The sequence below is a fragment of the Mus caroli genome, unplaced genomic scaffold (assembly GCF_978045245.1).
Source record: "Mus caroli unplaced genomic scaffold, Mus_caroli_1 scaffold_20, whole genome shotgun sequence".
Taxonomy (NCBI): domain Eukaryota; kingdom Metazoa; phylum Chordata; class Mammalia; order Rodentia; family Muridae; genus Mus; species Mus caroli.
This window is the reverse complement of record NW_028227275.1, coordinates 52,747,140-52,770,531: the sequence shown is the minus strand read 5'-3', so window position 1 is coordinate 52,770,531 and position 23,392 is coordinate 52,747,140. Positions and strand designations below refer to the sequence as shown.

At 46.6% G+C, this 23,392-nt stretch overlaps 3 protein-coding genes and 1 non-coding gene across 5 annotated transcripts; 2 read left to right on the top strand and 2 right to left on the bottom strand.

Moving 5' to 3' along the window:
• Nucleotides 1–4,860: 4,860 nt before the first annotated feature.
• Uqcc3 (ubiquinol-cytochrome c reductase complex assembly factor 3) lies at nt 4,861–5,509 on the bottom strand. The gene is made up of 2 exons (XM_021152285.2): nt 5,304–5,509; nt 4,861–5,214 (listed from the first exon to the last, which is right to left on the bottom strand). The coding sequence occupies exons 1-2, from the start codon at nt 5,487–5,489 to the stop codon at nt 5,065–5,067; spliced, it is 336 nt and encodes a 111-aa protein (XP_021007944.1). The 5' UTR covers nt 5,490–5,509; the 3' UTR covers nt 4,861–5,064.
• A 3,331-nt stretch (nt 5,510–8,840) lies between these two features.
• Nucleotides 8,841–16,043, top strand: Lbhd1 (LBH domain containing 1). 2 transcript variants are annotated; one of them, XM_085834031.1, is made up of 6 exons: nt 8,841–8,990; nt 9,067–9,229; nt 11,786–12,004; nt 14,202–14,323; nt 15,314–15,411; nt 15,707–16,043. In XM_085834031.1, exons 1-6 carry the CDS (start codon nt 8,841–8,843, stop codon nt 15,735–15,737), a joined length of 783 nt encoding a protein of 260 aa, XP_085690157.1. In that variant the 3' UTR covers nt 15,738–16,043. The 2 variants fall into 2 exon arrangements, with proteins under 2 accessions (XP_085690157.1, XP_085690156.1); XM_085834030.1 differs by having other exon boundaries at nt 14,199–14,323.
• LOC115030048 (small nucleolar RNA SNORA57) lies at nt 13,612–13,759 on the bottom strand. The gene has a single exon (XR_003835639.1). It is a non-coding gene; the product is annotated as a small nucleolar RNA SNORA57 (small nucleolar RNA).
• A 2,270-nt stretch (nt 16,044–18,313) lies between the features above and the next one.
• On the top strand, nt 18,314–23,328 carry Ints5 (integrator complex subunit 5). Its single transcript, XM_021151524.2, has 2 exons — nt 18,314–18,446; nt 20,117–23,328. The coding sequence occupies exons 1-2, from the start codon at nt 18,367–18,369 to the stop codon at nt 23,091–23,093; spliced, it is 3,057 nt and encodes a 1,018-aa protein (XP_021007183.1). The 5' UTR covers nt 18,314–18,366; the 3' UTR covers nt 23,094–23,328.
• The last annotated feature ends 64 nt before the right edge of the window (nt 23,329–23,392 follow it).

Here is a 23,392-nt window from a genome sequence, read left to right as displayed (position 1 = left end):
GTAGGACCCCTTTCTCATTTTCAATTTGCAGTAGGTTTGTCTAGGATTGACTAGCTGCTTAGTAGTGGGGGTATTTATATGGCACCTGTTATTCATAAGCATGTATAGGCACTCGAATTAAAAAAAAAATCTTAAAAGGTGTTTTGAGGGGCTGGAGAGATTGGCTCAGTGCTTAAGAGCTCTATTTTTTTTTTTTAAGATTTATTTATTTATTATATATAAGTACACTGTAGCTGTCTTCAGACACTCCAGAAAAGGGCATCAGATCTGTTGCGGATGGTTGTGAGCCACCATGTGGTTGCTGGGATTTGAACTAAGGGCCTTCAGCAGAGCAGTCAGTGCTCTTACCCACTGAGCCATCTCGCCAGCCCAAGAGCTCTATTCTTGAGGAGGACCTGAGGTCAATTCTCTATACTCACATGATGGCTCATAACCATTTGTAACTCCAGTTCCAGAAGTTGACACCTGACTTTCATGGGTACATGGTACACATATATACATGCAGGCAAAACACAAATGCATCTTCTAAAAAAGTTTTAAGCCAGGTGTGGTGGCGCACACCTTTAATCCCAGCACTCGGGAGGCAGAGGCAGGTGGATTTCTGAGTTCAAGGCCAGCCTGGTCTACAAAGTGAGCTCCAGGACAGCCAGGGCTTCACAGAGAAACCCTGTCTCGAAAAACCAAAAAAAAAAAAAAAAATTTTTTTTAAGCTGGGTGTGGTGGTGCGCACCTTTACTCTCAGCACTCAGGAGGCAGAGGCAGGTAGGTTTCTTCATTTTCAGGCTAGCCTGGTCTACAGAGTGAGTTCCAGGACAGCCAAGGATACAGAGAGATCCTGGCTTGCATACATACCATCCTTTTGCAGTGTTGAGGATTGAACCCAGGGCTTGATGCTTGTTGAGAAAGCACTTAGCTGTATCCCAGGTTACTTTTTCAGGTAGGGTCTCAACTGTATTTCTCAGGCTGGCCTTGAACTTCTGTTTCTGCCTTGGCCTGCTGGGATTCCAGGTCCTATAGTCAAAAGTGCTTCATGTGTATATATTTTGTCTTTTTTTTTTTTTTCCCAGAGCTGAGGACCGAACCCAGGGCCTTGCGCTTGCTAGGCAAGCGCTCTACCAGTGAGCTAAATCTCCAACCCCCCCCTTTTTTTAATTCGTCTTTTTTTTTTTTTTTTAATTAAGATATAAAGACTATTGTGGTCAAGCTTAATATTATTTTAGATCAGACCGGCACATTACAGGGCGTGGTCCAATCTGACATTGGTCACAAATATAAGAACCTTTACACCCACTTGGGAAGCCTAGGTTGGGTGTTTTTGTTTTGTTGAGAAAGGACCTCTCTGTAGTCATCCCTGTCTCCTCCTGAGAGCTGGGATTAAAGGTGTGTGTCTCCCTGCCCTGCTTGGCTCAAGACCTTATCTGCCAGATTTATGGTGTGTTTTCCACTGCCCTAGTGTCTTTGTCAAATCTCTGCTGACTTGTCCTTATTCCTGGGTGCAGAGAAAAGGCCACAATTCATAAGAGGCCATTAATAACACCTGTGTAAAGAAAGTAAATAGGGCTGGTGAGATGGCTCAGTGGGTAAGAGCACCCGACTGCTTTTCCGAAGGTCCGAAGTTCAAATCCCAGCAACCACATGGTGGCTCACAGCCATCCGTAATGAGATCTGACTCCCTCTTTTGGAGTGTCTGAAGACAGCTACAGTGTACTTACATATAATAAAAATAAATAAATTAAAAAAAAAAAGTAAATAAATAGGCCAGGCTGTGGTGGTGCATGCCTTTAATCCTGGCACACAGCAGAGGCAGGCCGAGCAAGGCTACACAGAGACCTTGCCTTAAACACATACACGGGTAAATATAAGTTGACACTAGCAGCTAGAACAAACTCTGGTGTTCACTTCTGGGTTTGCTCCACAGAAACATTAAGTGTTATGAGACAGACAAATGTATCCCAAACTGACTTTGGACCTGCTATGCAGCCATATACTTTTTGAACTTTTGATTTCCCCCACCCCTGGTTTTCCCAGACTGGGACTCAATGTATAGCCCTGGCTGTCCTGGAACGTTCTGTGGAGACTAGGCCTCTGTCTCCCAAGTGTGTACTACCATGTTGGACCCTGCTTGTGGTCTGCTGCTGCTTCTATTTCCCCAGTGCTGGCATTACCAGCATACCATTCCTAAATTATGGGGAATCAGACTTGCAATTTTATGTATGATAGCTGAGTATTCAAGCAGGTGAGTCCTATCTCTAGCCACAAACATATTTTCAGCTGCTACTGTTTGAAAATTACAAGTTATAGAATACAAAAATGAAGCTAGTAGTAGCGCAAGCCTGTAATCCTACCTAGCATTTGAGAGGCTGAGATCAGATGACTGCTTCAAGTTTAAAGCCAGCCTGGGCTACACAGACACACAAACCTTCAATGAAAAATGTGTTATATACATAAATCCATACACACACACATATATGTATATGGTGTAGAGGTGGGGCTCATCGATGGGTAATGTTTTTCTTTTGTTTCGTGTTTTTGTGTTTCTAGACAGGGTTTCTCTGTATAGCTCTGGCTGTCCTGGAACTCACTCTGTAGACCAGGCTGGCCTTGAACTCAGAAATCCGCCTGCCTCTGCCTCCTGAGTGCTGGGATTAAAGGCATGTGCCACCACGCCCAGTTGATGGGTAATGTTTAATAGCATAACCAAGGTGCTGGGGCTTAATCCTCAGTAACAAACCAAAAAAAGATTTGTGACATGGTTAATCCCTGTAGTTCTAGCTGCTATGACTTGCTTGCTTGGCTTTTGTGCCACCAGGCCTGCTTCAGTGGTTTGTGCTCTTAGTGACATTTCCAAAATATATTTTAACTGGATTCAGACACTGACAGCATAATACTATAGTGAAAACCTGGGAGATGAGGACCCCTTTGTTTGTTTGTTTATGGCTATGCCTGTGGAGGTCAGATCTCTCCATCCACCATATGGCTTCCAGGGACTGGATTTAGGATTTAGGTCTTCAGGCTTAGCTTAAGATGTTTTTACCTATAGCCATTCAACAGCCCATCACTTTACCCCACAGTCATTCACAGCTGTGGTAGGATCTCCACTCTAATCTAGGACAGCCTGAGATATACTTTATAGCTTTGAACATGTTAAAATTCTGACTCAGACTCCAAGTGCTGAGACTGAGGCAGAAGCTACCATGTACTGCTCCATCTTTCAGCTGTCTTTTTTTCTTACCCATTTTGAGATAGTTTCTTTCTGTTTGTTTTTTGAAACAGGGTTTCACTGTGTAATCTTAGCTGTCATGGAACTCCTCCCTTAGTACACCAGCTGGCCTTGAGCTCAGATATCTGCCTGCCTCTGCCTCCTGAGGCCCCCCTGGCGAGTTATGACCTTTAATCGACAGAATGAGACCTTGGTTTGTTCTTCAGAGGGGGTTTCACTCCCCTGGCAGGTCTGGAATGTCTGTGTAGACCGAGCTGGCCTCTTATAGATACCTGCCTGCTTGCTTCTGTCTCCCAAGTGCTGGGGCTAAAGATGTGCAATATCCATACTCAACTCAAAGAGGGTTTTTGTTTTGTTTTTTTCCTGAGACAGGGTTTCTCTCTGTAGAGCTGGCTGTCCTGGAACTCACTCTGTAGACCAGGGTGGCCTCAACTCAGAAATCTGCCTCTGTCTCCCAAGTGCTGGGATTAAACGTGTGCACCACCCACCTAACTCAAAGAGGTTTTGTATCATGTAGTTGTATTTATTTTCCTTTTGAGGTTGTCTGTCTGTATAGGAGCCCAGCCTTGTCTTGAACTTGCTATCTTTTTTTTTTTTCCTGCTATTTTTTTGAGATAGGGTTTCTCTGTGTATCCTTGACTGTCCTGGAACTCTGCTCTGTAGACCAGGCTGGCCTTGAACTCACAGACATCCACTTGCCTATGCCAGTGGTGAGTGCTGAGATTAAAGGCTAGAGTGAAAGGAGTGTGCTACCACCACCAGGCTAAAATTACTATCTTTCTTTCTTTCTTTCTTTCTTTCTTTCTTTCTTTCTTTCTTTCTTTCTTTATTTAATTATATGTAAGTACACTGTAGCTGTCCTCAGACACTCCAGAAGAGGGAGTCAGATCTCAGATGGTTGTGAACCACCATGTGGTTGCTGGGACCTGAACTCCAGACCTTCGGAAGAGCAGTCGGGTGCTCTCACCCATTGAGCCATCTCGCCAGCCCCTAAAATTACTATCTTCTTACCTCACCTCCCTGAGTACTGGGATTATAGGTGTGTGTCCGGCTATGTTTGGATTGACATGCAGTTCCAGTAATAGTAAGTCGGATTCTCTTAAGAGGCTTGAACCAAAGTAAATAGTAAAGAGGAAGCATTGCAACAGTCAAACCCTTCTCCAACTTTGCTTAAAGGACAGAAGTCCTGTTGGTATTCACTGCACACCTGATATTCAAGGACTACTCTAATTTGAAGACTGTGGCTTGGAGGTGGGCATGGGATTTCACTCCTTTATCCACAGCACTTGGGAGTGGAGGAAGGATGCTGTCTCAAAGAAGAATTTGTCTAGGTAACATGGCTCAGTGGGTGAAATCGTTTTGCCTACAAGCTGGATAGAGTATATAAATAGAGATGGTCTTTCCAAAGTGTTCTGTGACGTCCGACTTTCATTTTTCATTCACACAACACACATAGAGACATACTAATCCAGACTTTTTCCTAAAGTCTTTTACCCGACAGTTGCAGGAGCAACCTATTTTGAATAGTCAGAAAACTTATTGGACTTAAGAACTCTCAGGGGTAGGATGGCATGCAGCTGCCTAGGTCTTCGGTGCACATTGCGCTGTCTCTAACAGCGATGTCCAGCTGCGAAATCCACTTAATGGATGAACTGCATTTATTAGTTCCGTTGGTTTCACACATCCGACCCTGTCACGTGATGTGCTCTTTAAAGGCGTTCCCCCAACCACAGTTCCCAGTGATTTGGAGAGAGTCCTGGTGTGTCTCCCAAATCCTGACTCCATGTCCGGAGCACCAAGAAAGGAGCCTTACAGGTTCCCGCGACCACAGGCGAGCTCTGGTGTCATGCTGACCTGCCATCCCCGCTAACTGTCCAGTTTCTCCTCCAGGCCACGTTCTCCTTCGTGGCTGCGGCGTCCTTCAGGGTAGCCATCACCAGTTCCGTGGTCCTGACCGCTTCGTCCCTATGCCGCGAGTCCCTTTCCGGCATCTCCTGCGGGCAAGAAGGATGTTTGCATTATGGGCCAAAAGACAGGGGCTCTTCCCACGCACACCCAGCTCGGGGAGTCCGGTTGTTTTTACCTGCAGCATCGACTGCTTCTGTAGTTCTCCTGGGGTCACAAGAGCAAACAGAATAGAACCCACGCCAGCTCCCGCGCCTAGCACTGCAACTGCCACAAGTGCTTTACGAGCCACCTCCATGGCGGATTGCACTACAAACGAGGTGCCGTATGCTTCCTCCCACAGCCTAGAAGGGAGCCATGACATCTCACCGCTCCCTAAGCGGGCTAGAGAGACCTAGGAGAGGGGCGGGGCCTCAAATCATAGAGAAACAGTTGGGCTAGAGAGGGCTAAACACACACTCACACACACACACACACACACACACACACACACACACACACACACGAAAATTATTTTAAAAGTTGGGAGCTGGAGAGATGCCTCAAAGATTAAGAGCACTGGCTGCTCTCCCAAAGGACCTTGGTTCAATTTCCCAGTATCTCACAACTGTCTGAAAATCCAGTTCTGGGAATCTGACACTCTCATACAGACATCCGTGCAAGCAAAACCAATGCACATTAAAAAAAATAATAATAATATATATATATATATATATACATATATGTATATATATGTGTGTGTATATATATATGTATATATGTGTATATATATGTGTGTGTGTGTATATATATATATATATATAGCGCTAAGCACCATTGCCTTCAAAGAGTGCATGGTTGCTATGGGTATTTCAATTGCCATTTTTTTCTGAGTAGTGATAGTGCATGCCTTAGAAGGCAGAGGCAGGTGAATCACTGAGTTCAGGGCCAGCTTGGTCTACAGAGTTCCAGGACAGCTGGGGCAACACAAAGAAACCCTGTCCGAAAAAATAAACAAAACAAAACAAAACAAAAAAGCATTGCCAGTTTGTTCTCTCTCTCTCTCTCTCTTTCTTTCTTTCTTTCTTTCTTTCTTTCTTTCTTTCTTTCTTTCTTTCTTTCTGATTTATTTACTTGTTTTATGTATATGAACACACTGTAGCTGTCTTCAGACACACCAGAAGAGGGCATCTGATCCTATTATTACAGATGATGTGAGCCACTATGTGGTTGCTGGGAATTGAACTCAGGACTTCTGGAAGAGCAGTTAGGGCTTTTAACCACTGAACCATCTCACCAGCCCGCATTGCCAGTTTTCAACCCTTGGAAGTTTCAAATTAATAAAGGACTGTTCAGCTACTGTTTTAAGTATACAATGTAATATAACAGCTAACATCTGAAATCTCAGTACTTAAGGAAAGTGAATCTGGAAAATTCTGATTTGGAGGCCAATCAAGTCTTCATTGGAAGACTTTGTTTCAAAACAAAGCATATAGGGGTTAGGACAAACAATTCAAAGCCATGTGTACAGAATAGGGAACAGATTTTTGTTTTTCTCTTCAGAGTATTGGACAAGCTTGGTCCGACCATACATATATGTGTGTGTGTGTGTGTGTGTGTGTGTGTGTGTGTATTTACTTAATATGGTCCCCTCTTTTTTTTTTTGTTTTTTTGTTTTTTTGTTTTTTTGTTTTTTTGAGACAGGGTTTCTCTGTGTAGCCCTGGCTGTCCTGGAACTCACTCTGTAGACCAGGCTGGCCTCGAACTCAGAAATCCGCCTGTCTCTGCCTCCCGAGTGCTGGGATTAAAGGCGTGCGCCACCAACGCCCGGCCCCTCTTTTTATTTTAAGAGCTTGTAGGGGGGCTGGTGAGATGGCTCAGCAGGTAAAGCACTGACTGCTCTTCCAAAGGTCCTGAGTTCAAATCCCAGCAACCACATGGTGGCTCACAACCATCCACAGTGAGATCGATGCCCTCTTCTGTTGTGTCTGAGGACAGCTACAGTGTACTTACATATAACAATAAATAGAATCATTTAATAAAAATAAAAAAAAAGAGCTTGTAGGATTTCACTTTGTAGTCCTGATTGCCCTAGATCTTTCTAAGTAGACCAGGCTAGCATTGAGGTCTCAGAGTTTTGCCTGCCTGTTCTTCTAGAGAGCTGGAGTTTAAGGCTTATGCTACCAAACCTGGCTCCTCTTCATCATCGTTGTCATTGTCATTGTAAACAGGTTCTTAGCTCTCTTCACTGGTTTTGAGCATGCTCTGTAGTCTAAGAAACCTTGTATTTACAACCTCCTGCCTTAACTCCCCCCCACCCCCTCTTTTGAGACAGGGTTTCAAAGTTTTTCTGTGTAGCTCTGGCTGTCCTGGAATTCACTTTGTTGACCAGGTTGGCCTCAGACTCAGAGATCTGCCCAACTCTACTTCTCTAGTGCTACAATTGAAGGTTAGTATCACCAACACCTGACTGATATGTAGAATATTTTAAAGAATTCATCTGGTATGCAGATATACAGGGTAGTAGTGGGATTAATTACCTTTAATCCCAGCACTTGGGAGGCAGAGGCAGGCAGATTTCTGAGTTTGAGCTCAGCCTGGTCTACAGAGTGAGTTCCTGGACAGCCAAAGCTATACAGAGAAACACTGTCTAAAAACAAACAAACAAACAAACAAACAAAAATCAAAACCAAAACAAAAACCTACAACCAAACAACAATAACAACGACTATCACCAAGCAAACAATGAGTTCTTGGCAGACTAGGGGAGGAGGCTCAGTGGTTAAGAGCACTGACTGCGTACCAAGAGGGTCCAGTTTGATTCCATCACCTTCATGGTGTTCACAACCATCTTTGACTCCTGCCCTAAGAAATCCAGTGTCTTTTTCTGGTCTCCATGGCAGAAGATATACTTGCAGGCAAAACACCTGTACTCATAAAAATAAATACCTTTAAAGTAATAAAAAGGATCCCTGGCAAATAGCAAAAGCCACATAAATATTCATTAAATAACACACAAATGGACCCAGAAATAGAAAGATGGCTCAGCTGTTGAGAGTTCTAGCTGCTCTTCCAGAACATCTGGGTTCTGCAATTCTCAGCACCCACATGCGGGTTCTGTAACTCAGGCCTAGAACTTCTGATACCTCATACAGATATTATTCAGGGAAAACACTAATAGACATTACATATATTTAAGACAACAACAAGCCAAGCGTGGTGGCGCACGCCTTTAATCCCAGCATTCAGGGAGGCAGAGGCAGGCAGATTTCTGAGTTCGAGGCCAGCCTGTTCTACAAAGTGAGTTCCAGGACAGCCATGGCTATACAGAGAAACCCTGTCTTGAAAAACCAAACCAAAACAAACCAAACCAACCCTCCCCCAAAACAACAACAACAACAAAACCAAACCAAGTCCACTTGAGAAAACCAGTAAACGAGGAGTTAGGAAATCCATCATCACCACAGCTCTTTATTTATATAATCCAGATGCCCTCGTCTCCTACCTCGACTGCCATCCCCAGTGTCTCAGGGAGTACACAGAATAAAGCTCTGTCTTTCCTCTTTGGCATCTCCCTCCCATGGAAGGCCCATAATCTCCCAGCATGTCATCATGCTTTCCTCAGCAGTGATTAAGAGGCCCTCTCCAAAGAAGATTAATGCACAGTCTGTGTGGGCACTGGACACAGGGACTTGACCTGGAATCCAACCATCTGCACTTTTACAGAGTTACTATCATGGCCCTTGTGCCAGAGAGTAGCAAGGATGGACCTTGGTCTGGAGATAACCCAGACTCTTCATGGCATCCAGAAAGTCCTCGGTTGGCCAACCCCCTCTCAAAAAACAGAGACGAGACTGGCAGATGTGAAGGTTATCAGGATGTTGAGGTTAGTATTACTATACCATGTCCTGGGACAGGCTCATCTTCGAATTGTGCCCAACACCCCTGCTGTACTTATGCAGGTGTCTCAAAAGCCCCGCCTGCCCTCTATTGTGGTAGAGGCTTCAGAGCGGAGTGAGGGAGACCAGGAAGACCAGCAGTGGCCACATGAGGAGTTGCTGGTGCTCACTGATGGTGAAGAAGAAGATGCAGAAGCTTTCTTCCAGGATCAAAGCGAAGAGCCAGGTGAAAGTGGTGGCCGATCCGTTCAGGCTATTGACGTTTAGATATTTTAGACCCACCATAGATGTCCAGGACTGTTAGAAAGAGGAGGGGTGGTGTGGTTTATGAAGAAGGTGCATAATAGCATGCACAGAACCCTGGGTCCCAATCCTAGAACCACACATGTGTGCGGGTGCGCGCGCGCGCACACACACACACACACACACACACACACACACACACACACACACACTGGATGAGAGAAGCCTAGGCAGCTGATATCGCTGATGAACACTAGTGGACAATTAGGATGTTTTGTGGTTTTTTTTTTTTTTTTTTTTAAAGAAGTTTCACTATGTAGTTCAAACCGTCCTCAAATTAAAGATCTTCCTGCTTCAGCCTTCCAAACTGTAGGATTACAAGCCTCTAACACCATGCCTGGCTTGCTTGTTTGTTTACACCTTTATTTAAGCACCGGAGAGAGAGCCTAGAGAGATACTGTACTGCTTCACTAGATTTCCAGTCCTTTTAAATTTAATTAATTAATTAATTAGAGACAGGCTCACCTTGTACCTCAGACTGACCTGGAGCTCACTGTGTAGTTCTGGCTGGCCTTGAACTCATGTACTCCTTTTACTTCAGCCGTCGGAGTAGTTGAGATTATTACAAAGCAGAGCTACAGGCTCTACACCCTGCCTGGTTTAGAGGGCCATTCTGATCTTGGAATGAGTGATGTTGCCTTAAAAAAAAAATCTAGCTGAGTGATGATGTCACATGCCTTTTATCCAAAGACTCAAGAGACAGGGATAGGGAGATCTCAGAGTTCGAGGGCAGTCTGGTCTACAGGTCAAGTTCTAGGACAGCTAGGGCCATACAGAGAAACCCTGTCTTGGGAAAAAAAAAATGTTTTTAAACATATGGTGGCTCCCGCCTTTAATCCAGACTCTTTGGAGACAGACAGGCAGATCTGAGGCAGACAAGGCAGATCTGAGGTAGACAAGGCAGATCTGAGGCCAGACTGATCTACATAGTGTGCATGTGACTCCAAACATTAAAAATAGTATTTTTATGTGCTTGTGAGTATGGGTGTGTGTATGTATGTCCGAGGATAATGACTCGTCCTTGTCTGGTGGGAGCTTGTTCTGTCAGTCCACCTTGTGGGATCTGGGCCCTGAACTCCCTGCCAGTGAGTGATCTGACCTGTGGAGCGACACACACTCTCTCTACTGTTTGTGTGCATGGTTTTTGTTTTCCTTTGTACTGTTGAGGATGGAACCCAGGGCTTTAAAGCACTTTTTAAAAATGTGTGTGTGGCTGGGCCACTGGTGGTCCACACTTTTAATCCCAGCACTTCGAGGCAGAGGCAGGATCTGAGTTTCCACACATCGAGGTCCAGAACAACCAGAGCTATGCATTGAGACCCTGTGTTAAACAGGACAATGATGTGGGTCTTAGCAATTAAGCACCCTGATACTTGGCTCACTTGATCTTTTGCTGGCTAAGCCATTTGACCAGCCCCACAAATGAAGGTCTTTTGCATGTTAGGTAATTTATCAGCTCCTGAGCTTCACCTTAATTTGCTTTTGTCCCTTTTTGTTCTGGAGACATGATTTATTATTTATCTTGCATGGCTCAGATCTTGCTGGTGTCTAATAATATTTTAATGGTTCATTACTGGGGAAGGAAGCTGATGTAATTACCCTGTATCTATCTAGAGGTAATTAACATTTGGAGGTGAATGGACGGCTGTATGTTGTTATTAAAAAGTTGTTGGTTTTTGTGTGTGTGTGTGCATTATGCACCAGTCACAATGCTAAAATACTTTTAAGAATTTTCAGAACAACTCAATTAAAGGAGACAATTTCCCTTTATAAATGAGAGAGTAGGGGTAGAGAGACAGCTCAGTAGGTAGTGCTTGGTCTGGAAACATGTGCACTTGAATTCAGATCCCTGTTATCCATATAGACCAGTTGTGCATGACAGCTTACCAGCAATCGCAGTGCACTCTAGAGGTTGAGATCCCTGGAGCAAGCAAACTACCCAGCTAGACTAGCTCAATAGGCAAGCTCTCCATATATCAAGTGAAGGGCAATTGAGGAAGATACCTGATGCCAGTCTCTGGCCTCCTAATACAAATATGCACAAACTACCAACCCCACTTTGGATCTCATAGAAATTTGACTAGTTCCACTGACCCAGTCCTGGATTAAAGGTAGAATATAAAGGTAGAATAAAACTCTTTTGCCTCACACACAAATAATGAGGCTCAGCAGTTCTAAGAGAACTTGCTACCTTTGCAGAGGGGCCTAGATTTGTTTTCTAGAACTCTTGTGGTAGTTCACAAGCATCTGTAGCTCCAGGTCTAGGGGATGAGATTTCTTCTAACATCCTCATGTACCAGACATGCACATGGCAAACATTTATGCACACTAAAACAACTAAATCTTTATCTGGGTCAGGCATGGTAGCCAGCTTGTCCTGTTACGTGCTGAATTAAAGATCAGCCAGGGCTACATGGAGAGACCTCGTCTCAAACCAATTAAAGACACAGTATATCAAGCATATTTACTCTTCTCCCAGGCTGGGCCTGGATCCCACAGGATCCCACATCTCCTTTAAGAACATTTAACCCTGGACTTGGCTGGGGTCAAGAACAAGAAGATGCCTCCTGGATTCCTGAAGATACAGAGGGTCAGGAACCTCCCAATCTCTGTCCTCTTTGGGACCCGACAGGGTCCTGCATCTATAGAACCCGGTTTATGGAGTACCCCCGTTTTCCACCTCTCAGTACTTCTGGGGGTAAGTATTGTTTTTCTCTCTCCAATTTCATCTCCATTATTGTTTTCAAAGCTCTCTGGCTTACTCTAGGCTGCAGGACACACAGTTCACACCAGCACTGCAGTTAAGTTTGAGCCCAGCCAGTGATGATGCCAGTCTCCCCACCCCGGTAACCCAGTATTACCCTCAGGCTCCAGGTTTATGAACCAGGACACAAACTGTGCAAACCAGGAAAACATCCTTAATTACTAGATATTCATACAATGGCAAAATTCCAACTCTATGCTTGACCAACAGAAAACGGAATGGAAACTCTCAGAAATCTTTGAGATTTAACTGAATGTCTTATAAGGGATTAACTTATTTTTTGGTTTTTCGAGACAAGGTTTCTGTATCATCCTGGCTGTACTGAACTCACTCTGTAGACCAGGCTGGCCTCGAACTCAGAAATCTGCCTGTCACTGCCTCCCAAGTGCTGGGATTAAATGTGTGGGCTAAGCCGGGCGTGGTGGTGCACACCTTTAATTCCAGCACTCGGGAGGCAGAGGCAGGCGGATTTCTGAGTTCGAGGCCAGAGCTATAAAGAGAAACCCTGTCTCGAAAAACCAAAAAAAAAAAAAAAAAAAAAAGTGTGGGCTATCCTGGGTGTGGTGGCGCATGCCTTTAAATCCAGCACTCGAGAGGCAGAGGCAGGCAGGCGGATTTCTGAGTTCGAGGCTATCCTGGACAACCAGGGCTACAGAGAAACCCTGTATCGAAAAACCAAAAAAAAAAAAAAAAAAAAAAAAAAAAAAAGTGGGCCATCACTGCCCAGTTTAGGGCTTATCTTTTATACCCAGTCCAGCCATTGGATATTACTTTTATTTTTTTTACTTCAAGTAGGGCAGCTGAAAAGGAGGGTCCTTGAATCCTCAAGGAAATCTCCCTTAGCAACAGTTATCCCTGGAGAGCTGCGAGGAACCTAAGAATGCTAGGGCTCCCAGATTCTGCACAAGGAATGGCAATGGCCTCCTTGTATAAGGCTGTTTATGTAGGTTCCAGCACGAGGAGACAAGTCCACTCCACATCCACAGGGCAGGCTTGTGGAGGATTGAGATCCTAGTTTTACTTCCAATATTTTAGTGAGAAAGCTGTGCCTACCACCACAGTTTAAATGCCAGGAAGCTTTAAGGTAAGGGTGCATGCTACCCCTGGTTAGTTCTGCTGATTACACGTGTGCACCATTACGCTAGGCTTTTTACCATAGCAGTCAACTACAGGTTTGACTCCCATGCCTTTAGGATCGCACTTTGTATATTCATAAAGGCTTACATATCCCCGCCACCTGGTCGACATTTAGCTTATTAAGTCCCCCCACAAGATCGACTAGAGATCCTTATAGTCAGTCACCAGCACTCCCAACACGTGCTTTAGGTCCTAAAGATCTGCAGATTACGAGTCGCAGAAAAAAAAGGAAGCGCACACAGGGTCCTTAGGGTTCACAGACTTTTATTGGTTCAATAATAAACAGCAAAGAAAACGTTAACCATTACTCCGGGAGCGTCAATGTCGACCTAAAATAAAATAAAATAAAATGCGTTGAGTAACCCAGAGGGGACTGCGGGACCTTGCTACATTTCTGCACGGTAAAGTGTTCCGGCGTGTGAGGATAGAACCCGCGAACGGAAGGCCGCAAGCACCGAAGACATAACGCCGAGAGGGCCGGAGCCCTTTCTTCTACCTCCGTACATTACGGGGAGCGGGACCGCACGCCCGGTCCCCGCCAAGAAAAGGAGGATCTACAAAGTCAGGCCCAGTTCCCAGTAGTTCCCTCGCATATAAAGACAAAATCAAGACTTACTTGAAAACCACCCTTGAAAAGGCCCCTGCAGCGCGCGGAACAACCTTATATACCCCTGGTGCCCGCCTCCAAGCTGCGATTGGTCCGGAGGCGTCAGAGGGCGGGGTCTTTTGCGTGCGGCGGAACCTGTGAGTGGAGCGGAAGTGCGGCTTCTGGAGTGAGCCTCCGAGTGTAGCCATGGGACCTCCGGGAGGAAAGATCAATCGTCCCCGGACGGTGACTGAACTGTGGGAGTGGGAACTGCGTCTTTGTTTCCCTTTGCTGCCCGGCATTTTCCTCTCTGGAAACAGGCTCTGTTAGGGGCTGGGGTTGTTAGGTGCAGAGGATCCCGGGTGGGTGTGCACAACCTTCCATGCGCATCTTTTTCTTCGGCAGGAGCTGAAGAAGAAGTTGTTCAAGCGCCGCAGGGTATTAAGCAGGGATCGGCGACGGAAGCGCCGGGTGGTCGGGGCTGTGATAGACGAAGGGCTGACTACGAAGCACCACCTCAAGAAGCGGGCGTACGTACAGTATTATCCTCCGGTTGGTCATTCCTACCCACTTCCTACCAGGTTTCAGAGCATCGCAGAGGTCTCCAAATTTCTTGTTCTCTTTCACGTTTATGCAGGAACTAGTTGAGAGTTATGTTAGTTTCCAAACTACTAGCCTCTTATGGTATCATTGCTCACAGGGTTCTGCTGCTATTGTTGATTGTTTTGTTTCGGGTTTTCAAGCAGGGTTTCTCTGTAGCTTTGGCTGTTCTGGAATTTTCTGTGTTGACCAGGCTGGCCTCTAACTAAGAGATCCACTTACCTCTGCCTCCCAAGTTCTGGGATTAAAGTCCTTTACCACCACCACCACCCAGCTGCTCACAGGATTTTTTTGTTTTGTTTTGTTTTTTTGTTTTTTGTTTTTTTGTTTTTTGTTTCGAGACAGGGTTTCTCTGTGTAGCTCTGGCAGTCCTGGAACTCATGCTGTAGACCAGGTTCGCCTTGAACTCAGAACTTACTGACTTAATACTGTTGAGGTACATATTAAAGTCAAACTGTTAAAAAGTCTAAGTGTTAGAGTTCCCTGAGGACACTAGAGCCCATTCAGTAATTTGAACCCAGAGACCTTATAAAACAAAAACTGGGCAATGATGCCCCCTTTTAAATTCCAGTGCCAGGAGACTAAGACAGAAAGGTTGCCTGTTGGCTAGCCTGGTCTACAGAGTGAGACCTTTTCTTTTTTCTTTTTTTTTTTTTTTTAAGATTTATTTATTTACCATATATAAGTACACTGTAGCTGTCTTCAGACACTCCAGAAGAGGGAGTCAGATCTTGTTACAGATGGTTGTGAGCCACCATGTGGTTGCTGGGATTTGAACTCAGGACCTCCGGAAGAGCAGTTGGTGCTCTTAACCACTGAGCCATCTCTCCAGCCTGTGAGATCTTTTCTTAGCTGGGGTCACTTTTGAGGCTCAGTTGGGTACAAATGAACCTGGATATTTTTTGTTTCCTGTCACTCAGGTCCAGTGCTCGTGCCAACATCACGCTGTCTGGGAAGAAGCGCAGGAAACTCTTGCAGCAGATCCGACTTGCCCAGAAAGAAAAAGCAGCCATGGAAGGTAAGTCTTGGGCACAGAGGCTGCACAACAAGAAGTCTGGATTTTACCTGGGTTTTATCTTTTTTTTTTTTTAAAGATTTATTTATTTATTTACAGTATGTACACTGTAGCTGTCTTCAGACACTCCAGAAGAGGGCATCAGATTTTTGTTATGGATGGTTGTGAGCCACCATGTGGTTGCTGGGATTTGAACTCAGGACCTTTGGAAGTGCAGTAGGCGCTCTTAACTGCTGAGCCATCTCACCAGCCCCTGGGTTTTATCTTTAATGCTTTCTTTTCCTTTCCTTTTGTTTAGTGGAAGCCCCCTCCAAGTCAACCAGGACTAGTCAGCCACAGCCCAAGCAACAAAAGAAGATAAAAGCTCCCCAGGACGTAACTATGGAGGATCTTGAAGATAAGAGCTGAAGTCCCTACCTCTTCTACCAGAAGATGTTCAACAGAACCTAGAAGGATTTGGAGGAACTTTGGAAAAAACAGTAGCATATTTCACTTTCCTAGACACCCCTTCTACAATGGACCCTTGACCTCCCCTGGAGGTGTATATTGGGAAGGAAAAGGACACAGAGAAAGACTGGAGGGCCATCTCTAGCAGTTAACTCCTTTTGTAATAAAGCTTTAGTGTGTTCACCATGTGTGATGAAGTGCAGCAGGGATGAGTCATATAGAAAGGCCTTTGAGTGTGGGTGGAGACACTTCAGAAGCAGGACACATTGTGCAACAAAGGCAACAAGAAACTACATAGTGAAGGCGTGGTGGCGTATGCCTTTAATCCCAACATTTGCGAGGCAGAGAGGCAGGCAGATCTATGTTCAAGGCCTGTTGTTCCTCACATTGAGTTCCAGGACTTTATAAGACCCTATCTTCTTTTTCTTTTTTTAGTTTTTGGTTTTTAGAGACAGGGTTTCTCTGTGTAGTCCTGGCTGTCCTGGAACTCACTCTGTAGACCAGGCTGGCCAAATCTGCCTGCCTCTGTCTCCCAAGCGCTGGGATTAAAGGTGTGCGCCAACACTGCCCAGCTATAAGACCCTATCTCAAAATTAAACTAGGTACCTTCTTCAGTCCTCCCCGCACCATCTTTCTAAACACTTCCAATTTTGCATTTCTGGAAAATAAAGATGATTAAGGATGGTAGATAGGTAAGGATCTGATCATAGTCAACACTATATTTAGGATTAGAGTTAAGTAAGGAACACTTTTTTTTTTTTTTTTTGTCTTTAGGGATTCAAACCCAGGGTACCTGCATTCTAGGCAACCCTGTGCCATCTACATCTCTCATGTATTCATGTATTTCCCAATCAGCACTCGGTGAGATGTCAGATCTAAGGACTTTGTTTTGTTTTCGAGATTTTCCTTTTATAGGCCAGGCTTGGTTTGATCACATGATCCTTCTGCTTATGCCTCCATGGTGCTGGGATGATGGGTATAAGACATGTCCAGCCCCGTTTCCTAACTTACCATTGCAAACATCTAAATAGATAGAGGGAGGCTAGTGATGTAACTCAGGGGTAAGGGTGCTTACCCAGGCTCAACAATCTTGAGTTCCATCCCTGTTACCCACATAGTGGAAGGAGAGCTGACTCTCTACTGTTGTCCTCTGGCTTCCACACTTGAATTGTGGCAAGCACGTGTCCCCATACACACAGTAAATTTCAAAACAAAACGGAATTAGACGTGGTCTTGCCACATTTAAGTTTTCATTCCTTCTCAACTAAATATCCATAACTGACAACCTTGTGGTTTTGAGTCCTTTGCTCAACGTGTGTGTACACTATATTTGTTGGGCATGCCTGGAGTCTTCAGAGGCCAGAAGAGGCTGTTGGATCCCCTGGAATCAAAGTTATAGATATTTGGAAACTGCCACGTAGGTGCTGGAAACTGAGCCTGAGCATTTTGAAAGAGCACAAAGTGTTCCTAACCCCTGAATTGTCTCTCCATCCTCATTGACAATTTTTTATTTTATTTTATTTTACTTTATTTATTTTTGAGACGGGAAATCTCTGTAGCCTTGGCTGCCCTGGGACACCCTCTATAAAACAGGCTGGCCTTAAACTTATCGAGATCCACCTACCCCTGTCTCAAATGCTGTGATTGAATGTGTACAATACCACTGGCCTTAAACTTTTCTTTTTAGATTCATCTTATGGATATGAATATTTTGCCTGCATGGATGCATGTGTATCATATGCCCATGGAGACCAGAATCAGAAACCCTGGAATTGGAATTACAGTTTGTGAACTAGCTGCCATATGGGTACTGGGAATTGAACCCTAGTCCTCTGCAAGAATAGCAGTTAAATGCTCTTAACTGCTGAGCCATCTCTCCATCTCCAGACTACTTCTTTATAAATGTCACACAACTCACAACCACCAGTAACTCCAGCTCCAGGAGGTCTGATGACCTCTTCTAGACTGAGAACAACTTATATACATATCATTTAGAAATAATAAAAAAACATGTTGACCTTCCTTCCTTCCTTCCTTCCTTCCTTCCTTCCTTCCTTCCTTCCTTCCTTCCTTTTTTGTTTTTTTCGAGGCAGGGTTATCTGTGTAGCCCCGGCTGACCTGGAACTCATTCTGTAGACCAGGATGGCCTCGAACTTCAGAAATCTGCCTGCCTCTGCCTCCCAAGTGCTGAGATTAAAGGCGTGCGCCACTACTGCCCGGCACGTTTATACTTTTAACATCAGATTATTAGATTGCAATGTAGATGAAAGTCCCAGAAGCTTTCCTATGCCTACGAGGCCCCTGGGGGGTGGGTGTGAAGGTTGTGCTGAGAGCAAGTCTATTACCGGCTGTGACCGATGCGACACGGAACCAAAGTACTAGGGCTCCAGACTTAGCCGGACGGATTTTCCTGAGAGGCGGGGTCGCTAGTTTCTGTCGCGTTTCCAGTCAGCACGCATGCGTCGCCTGTGCTTCGCGGCTCCCGCCTCAGGCTCCGGGTAGGGCTCCGGGATGTCCGCGTTGTGCGACCCTCCCGGGGCCCCAGGGCCACCCGGGCCTGCCCCCGCCACCCACGGTCCCGCGCCTCTCAGGTAGTCAGAGCCCCTGGTATCTCCCCTCATCGCGCCGCCCCGCCAGCCTTCTCCTCAGAAAGCTGGATCTTACCTTGAGAACCCGCGTCAGGATTCTCAGAGATTCTGGTCGCGTCTTCCCGGAACTCAGGGACCGCCTCACTAAAAACTCTGGGCTGCAATACCTGCCCTGCTCGTAGTTCTGTCTCTCCCGAGACCTCAGTGCCTTCTTCGGCCGGCCGTGCTTTGCCAGCAGTTGGAGACATCAGCGCTCCTGAGAACCCAGCCTCCTTCCCCCTTTTACATGAGAGTTTCTGGGGAGCCAAGGCTCGCAGCCGCAATATTTGTTCTAGTCTTTCCTTTGCACACGTCCCTCGTTTTGAGGTGCCTTTATTTTTGATCAGAGGGAGGGTACAGAACCTTATCTGCCCAGAGAATGCGGTTGTGTTTGACAGAACAGAGAGTAGTAAGAGGGAAGGGGTTTTACTTTCACAACATCGCCTTCTGAGACTCTTAAGACAGCTTATATATTTGGGAAGGGGGCGAATTGAAAGGCTTATATTCTGTGCCCCGGGGGACCCCCACACCCCCATTCTCTGCACACTGAAGGCGTTTAATTCAGTGGGTGCGTGATTAGAATTCTCTCTTTTTATCTCCCTCCATTCCTTCCCCTCTCTCTCTCTCTCTCTCTCTCTCTCTCTCTCTCTTTTTTTTTTCTTCCGGAGACAAGGTTTCTCTGTGTAGCCCTGGCTGTCCTGGATCTCACTTTGTAGACCAGGCTGGCCTCGAACTCAGAAATCTGCCTGCCTCTGCCTCCCGAGTGCTGGGACTAAAGGCTTGCGCCACCACGCCTGGCTCATTCCTTTCTTTTCTTTTTTTTTTTTTTTTTTTTTTTTTTTGAGACAGGGTCTCTCTATGGATAGACATAGCTGTCTCGGAATTCATTATGTAGGTTAGCCTTGAACTCAGATCTGTGTTGGAATTGAAGGTGTGTGCCACCAGTTAAGGCTGAATTCTTGAATAGTATGGAAAAGCACACATTTGGGAGGGAGAGCTTTTAGTTTTCTGTCCATTGAGAGATTTCAGGGTGCTTGTGCTGTGGGGGGGGGGGGCTGAGAAGATGTTAAAGTAGGTATAGAATCTCAATATATTTAGCTAATTCAATTTTTCATTGAGTACTTCCCATATACCATCAGCTTAACAAAAGGGAATTCTGTTTTAGGAGCTTAGAAATGGTTCCTGCCTCTTTGTAATATTTATCCTGATTTCTTAACTTTCATTTCTTTATCTGTAAAATGGGATCATAATAACCATATTGTTGTCAGGACTGAAAAAGTACTGGTAAAGTACTTAAAAGTGGGGTGGGGATGTAGCTTAGAGATGGTGCCTAGTAGGCCTAAAGGCCTAGGTTTTAAACCTAGTACTGAAAAAGAAAAAAAGAACGTGGATATTTGAAAGGTAATCTACTATTCCTATGATTATTGTTGCTGAGGGACAAACAGCATTTCTTGAATGACCAAAGTGTACCAGGAATGGGTATGCTTCTAAACCTTCATAAATTCTTATGAGGGATGTATTACCCTATTATCACATAAAAAGAAACCAAAGCTCATGGAAGGAATATAACTTACTTAACATCTCCCAGTATTTTGATTTGCTTGTTTTTTTTTTTTTTTTTTCCTTCCTTACAGTGCTCAGGAGCTGTCCCAAGAAATCAAGGCATTTCTGACCGGTGTAGACCCTATTCTGGGCCACCAGCTCTCAGCTCGTGAACATGCTCGATGTGGTCTTCTCCTGCTCCGTTCTTTGCCACCTGCTCGGGCTGCTGTGTTGGACCACTTGAGAGGTGTTTTTGATGAGAGTGTCCGGGCCCACCTAGCTGCCCTAGAAGAAAGTCCTGTGGCTGGTCCACCTCACCTCCGTCCACCTCTACCATCCCATGTCCCTACTGGTGGACCTGGCTTAGAGGATGTGGTGCAGGAAGTACAGCAGGTGCTGTGTGAGTTTATCCGGGCCAACCCAAAGGCCTGGGCACCTGTGATTAGTGCGTGGTCCATTGACCTCATGGGACAACTGAGCAGCACATATTCAGGTCAGCATCAGCGTGTTCCCCATGCCACTGGCTCTCTTAATGAACTGCTGCAGCTGTGGATGGGCTGCAGGGCCACCCGCACATTAATGGACATCTATGTGCAGTGCCTCTCGGCCCTCATTGGTAGCTGCCCAGATGCATGTGTGGATGCCTTGCTAGACACTTCTGTCCAGCATTCCCCACACTTTGACTGGGTTGTGGCCCATATTGGCTCTTCTTTTCCTGGCACCATCATCTCCCGAGTCCTCTCTTGTGGCCTTAAGGACTTCTGTGTCCATAGTGGGGCTGGAGGAGGAGCTAGTGCTTGTGGAAGCTCTTCTCAAACCCCCTCTACAGACCCCTTCCCTGGATCTCCTGCCATCCCTGGGGAAAAACGGGTACCCAAGATTGCCTCAGTTGTAGGCATCCTAGGGCACCTGGCTTCCCGCCATGGAGACAGCATCCGACGGGAACTGTTGCGCATGTTTCATGATAGTTTGGCAGGGGGTTCTGGGGGTCGGAATGGAGAGCCCTCTCTTCAGGCCACAGTTCCCTTCCTACTGCAGCTGGCAGTCATGTCACCAGCTTTGCTAGGCACAGTATCTGGAGAACTTGTGGACTGCCTCAAGCCCCCAGCAGTGCTAAGTCAGCTGCAACAACACCTGCAGGGGTTCCCCAGAGAAGAGCTAGACAACATGCTAAACCTGGCTGTGCATCTAGTGAGCCAGGCCTCTGGGACTGGTGCCTACCGCCTGCTGCAGTTCTTAGTGGACACAGCTATGCCTGCTTCAGTTATTACTACCCAGGGCCTGGCTGTGCCAGACACCGTGAGAGAGGCCTGTGACCGGCTGATCCAGCTGCTATTGCTACATCTACAAAAACTAGTTCATCATCGGGGAGGGTCTCCTGGAGAAGGGGTGCTGGGCCCACCCCCACCTCCTCGTCCAGTGCCCTTTCTTGATGCATTACGAAACCATGTTGGAGAACTGTGTGGAGAAACATTACGGCTAGAACGGAAGCGCTTCCTCTGGCAACACCAGCTCCTGGGCCTACTGTCTGTCTATACACGACCTAGCTGTGGACCTGAGGCCTTGGGCCATCTACTGAGCAGAGCCAGAAGCCCTGAAGAGTTGAGTTTGGCAACCCAGCTATATGCAGGGCTAGTGGTCAGTCTCTCTGGCCTTCTTCCCCTGGCCTTCCGAAGCTGCCTGGCTCGAGTGCATGCAGGGACTTTACAGCCTCCCTTCACAGCCCGGTTTCTTCGCAATTTGGCCTTGTTGGTGGGGTGGGAGCAGCAGGGTGGTGAGGGCCCTTCAGCCTTAGGGGCCCGGTTTGGGGAGTCTGCCTCAGCCCACCTGTCTGATCTGGCTCCTCTCCTACTACACCCAGAAGAGGAAGTAGCTGAAGCTGCTGCCTCCCTCCTTGCAATATGTCCCTTTCCTTCTGAAGCCCTGTCCCCTTCCCAACTATTGGGACTAGTAAGAGCTGGAGTACACCACTTCTTCGCTTCTCTAAGGCTGCATGGCCCTCCTGGTGTGGCTTCAGCCTCTCAGCTTCTTACCCGCCTTTCTCAGACTTCCCCAGCTGGGCTCAAGGCTGTCCTACAGCTACTTGTAGAGGGAGCCTTACATCGGGGCAACACAGAACTATTTGGAGGGGAAATGGATGGAGACAATGAGACTCTCTCAATTGTCTCAACCCCTTTGGCTTCTGCCTCATTGTTGGACATTAACCGGAGGCATACTGCAGCAGTGCCGGGTCCTGGAGGGATCTGGTCAGTTTTCCATGCTGGAGTCATCGGCCGTGGCTTAAAGCCACCTAAAATTGTTCAATCTCGAAACCATCAAGAAGTGATCTATAACACCCAGAGCCTCGTTAGCCTCCTAGTGCACTGCTGCAGTGCATCAGGGAACAGTGAGCGTGAGGGTTGCTGGGGGGCTCCCACCCTGAGCCCAGAGGCAGCCAAAGCAGTTGCGGTGACCTTAGTGGAGAGCGTGTGTCCTGATGCAGCTGGTGCTGAGCTGGCCTGGCCCCCAGAGGATCATGCACGAGCCACCGTGGAGCGGGATCTCCGAATTGGTAGGCGCTTCCGGGAACAACCTCTGCTGTTTGAGCTTTTGAGGCTGGTAGCAGCTGCTCCCCCAGCCCTGTGCTACTGCTCCGTGCTGCTGCGGGGGCTGCTGGCTGCCCTCTTGAGCCACTGGGAAGCCTCTCGACACCCTGATACAACCCACTCCCCCTGGCATCTGGAGGCATCCTGTATCCTGGTGGCTGTCATGGCTGAGGGAAGCCTCTTGCCACCAGCCCTTGGTAATATGCACGAGGTATTTAGCCAACTGGCACCTTTTGAAGTGCGTCTGTTGCTGCTTAGTGTCTGGGGTTTTCTTCGGGAGCATGGGCCCTTGCCCCAGAAGTTCATCTTCCAGTCTGAGCGTGGCCGCTTCATCCGGGACTTTACCAGGGAGGGTGGAGGTGAAGGAGGACCACATCTGTCTGTGCTGCACAGTGTCCTCCACCGCAACATCGATCGCCTGGGGCTCTTCTCTGGCCGCTTTCAAGCACCTCCGCCATCCACTCTGCTTCGGCAGGGGACTTGACCTTTTCTCTACAAGTTGTGCGAGGTTAAACTGAGAGAAGAGACTAAGGTGCTACAGAAGGGTGGATGCTTCTAAGTCCGTACGTAATGAGTGGTGTCACTTTTTTCAAACCCCACCATTTTTTCTAAATAAAATTTGCCGAGTTGAGACAAACAGTCCAGTGTTTCTATCTAACACGGAAAGCTGCCAAAAGCCAGAGAACGCAGAGCCCGGGGCGTCGAGGCACGCCCCATTCATAATATAGAATGCGCTCGACCAATGGAATAGACGTCCGGCCGCGCTCTGGACGAGCCAATCGG

Bases quoted from the DNA above. Each gene is read 5' to 3' on its own strand.
- Uqcc3 (XM_021152285.2), bottom strand. From the start codon at position 5,489: ATGTCATGGCTCCCTTCTAGGCTGTGGGAGGAAGCATACGGCACCTCG. The intron at 5,215-5,303 runs GTAAAAACAACC...TCTTGCCCGCAG, and splicing joins AGAAGCAGTCGATGCTGCAG to GAGATGCCGGAAAGGGACTC.
- Lbhd1 (XM_085834030.1), top strand. From the start codon at position 8,841: ATGGCCCTTGTGCCAGAGAGTAGCAAGGATGGACCTTGGTCTGGAGAT. The intron at 8,991-9,066 runs GTTAGTATTACT...GTACTTATGCAG, and splicing joins AAGGTTATCAGGATGTTGAG to GTGTCTCAAAAGCCCCGCCT. The intron at 15,412-15,706 runs GTAAGTCTTGGG...CCTTTTGTTTAG, and splicing joins AGAAAAAGCAGCCATGGAAG to TGGAAGCCCCCTCCAAGTCA.
- Ints5 (XM_021151524.2), top strand. From the start codon at position 18,367: ATGTCCGCGTTGTGCGACCCTCCCGGGGCCCCAGGGCCACCCGGGCCT. The intron at 18,447-20,116 runs GTAGTCAGAGCC...CCTTCCTTACAG, and splicing joins CACGGTCCCGCGCCTCTCAG to TGCTCAGGAGCTGTCCCAAG.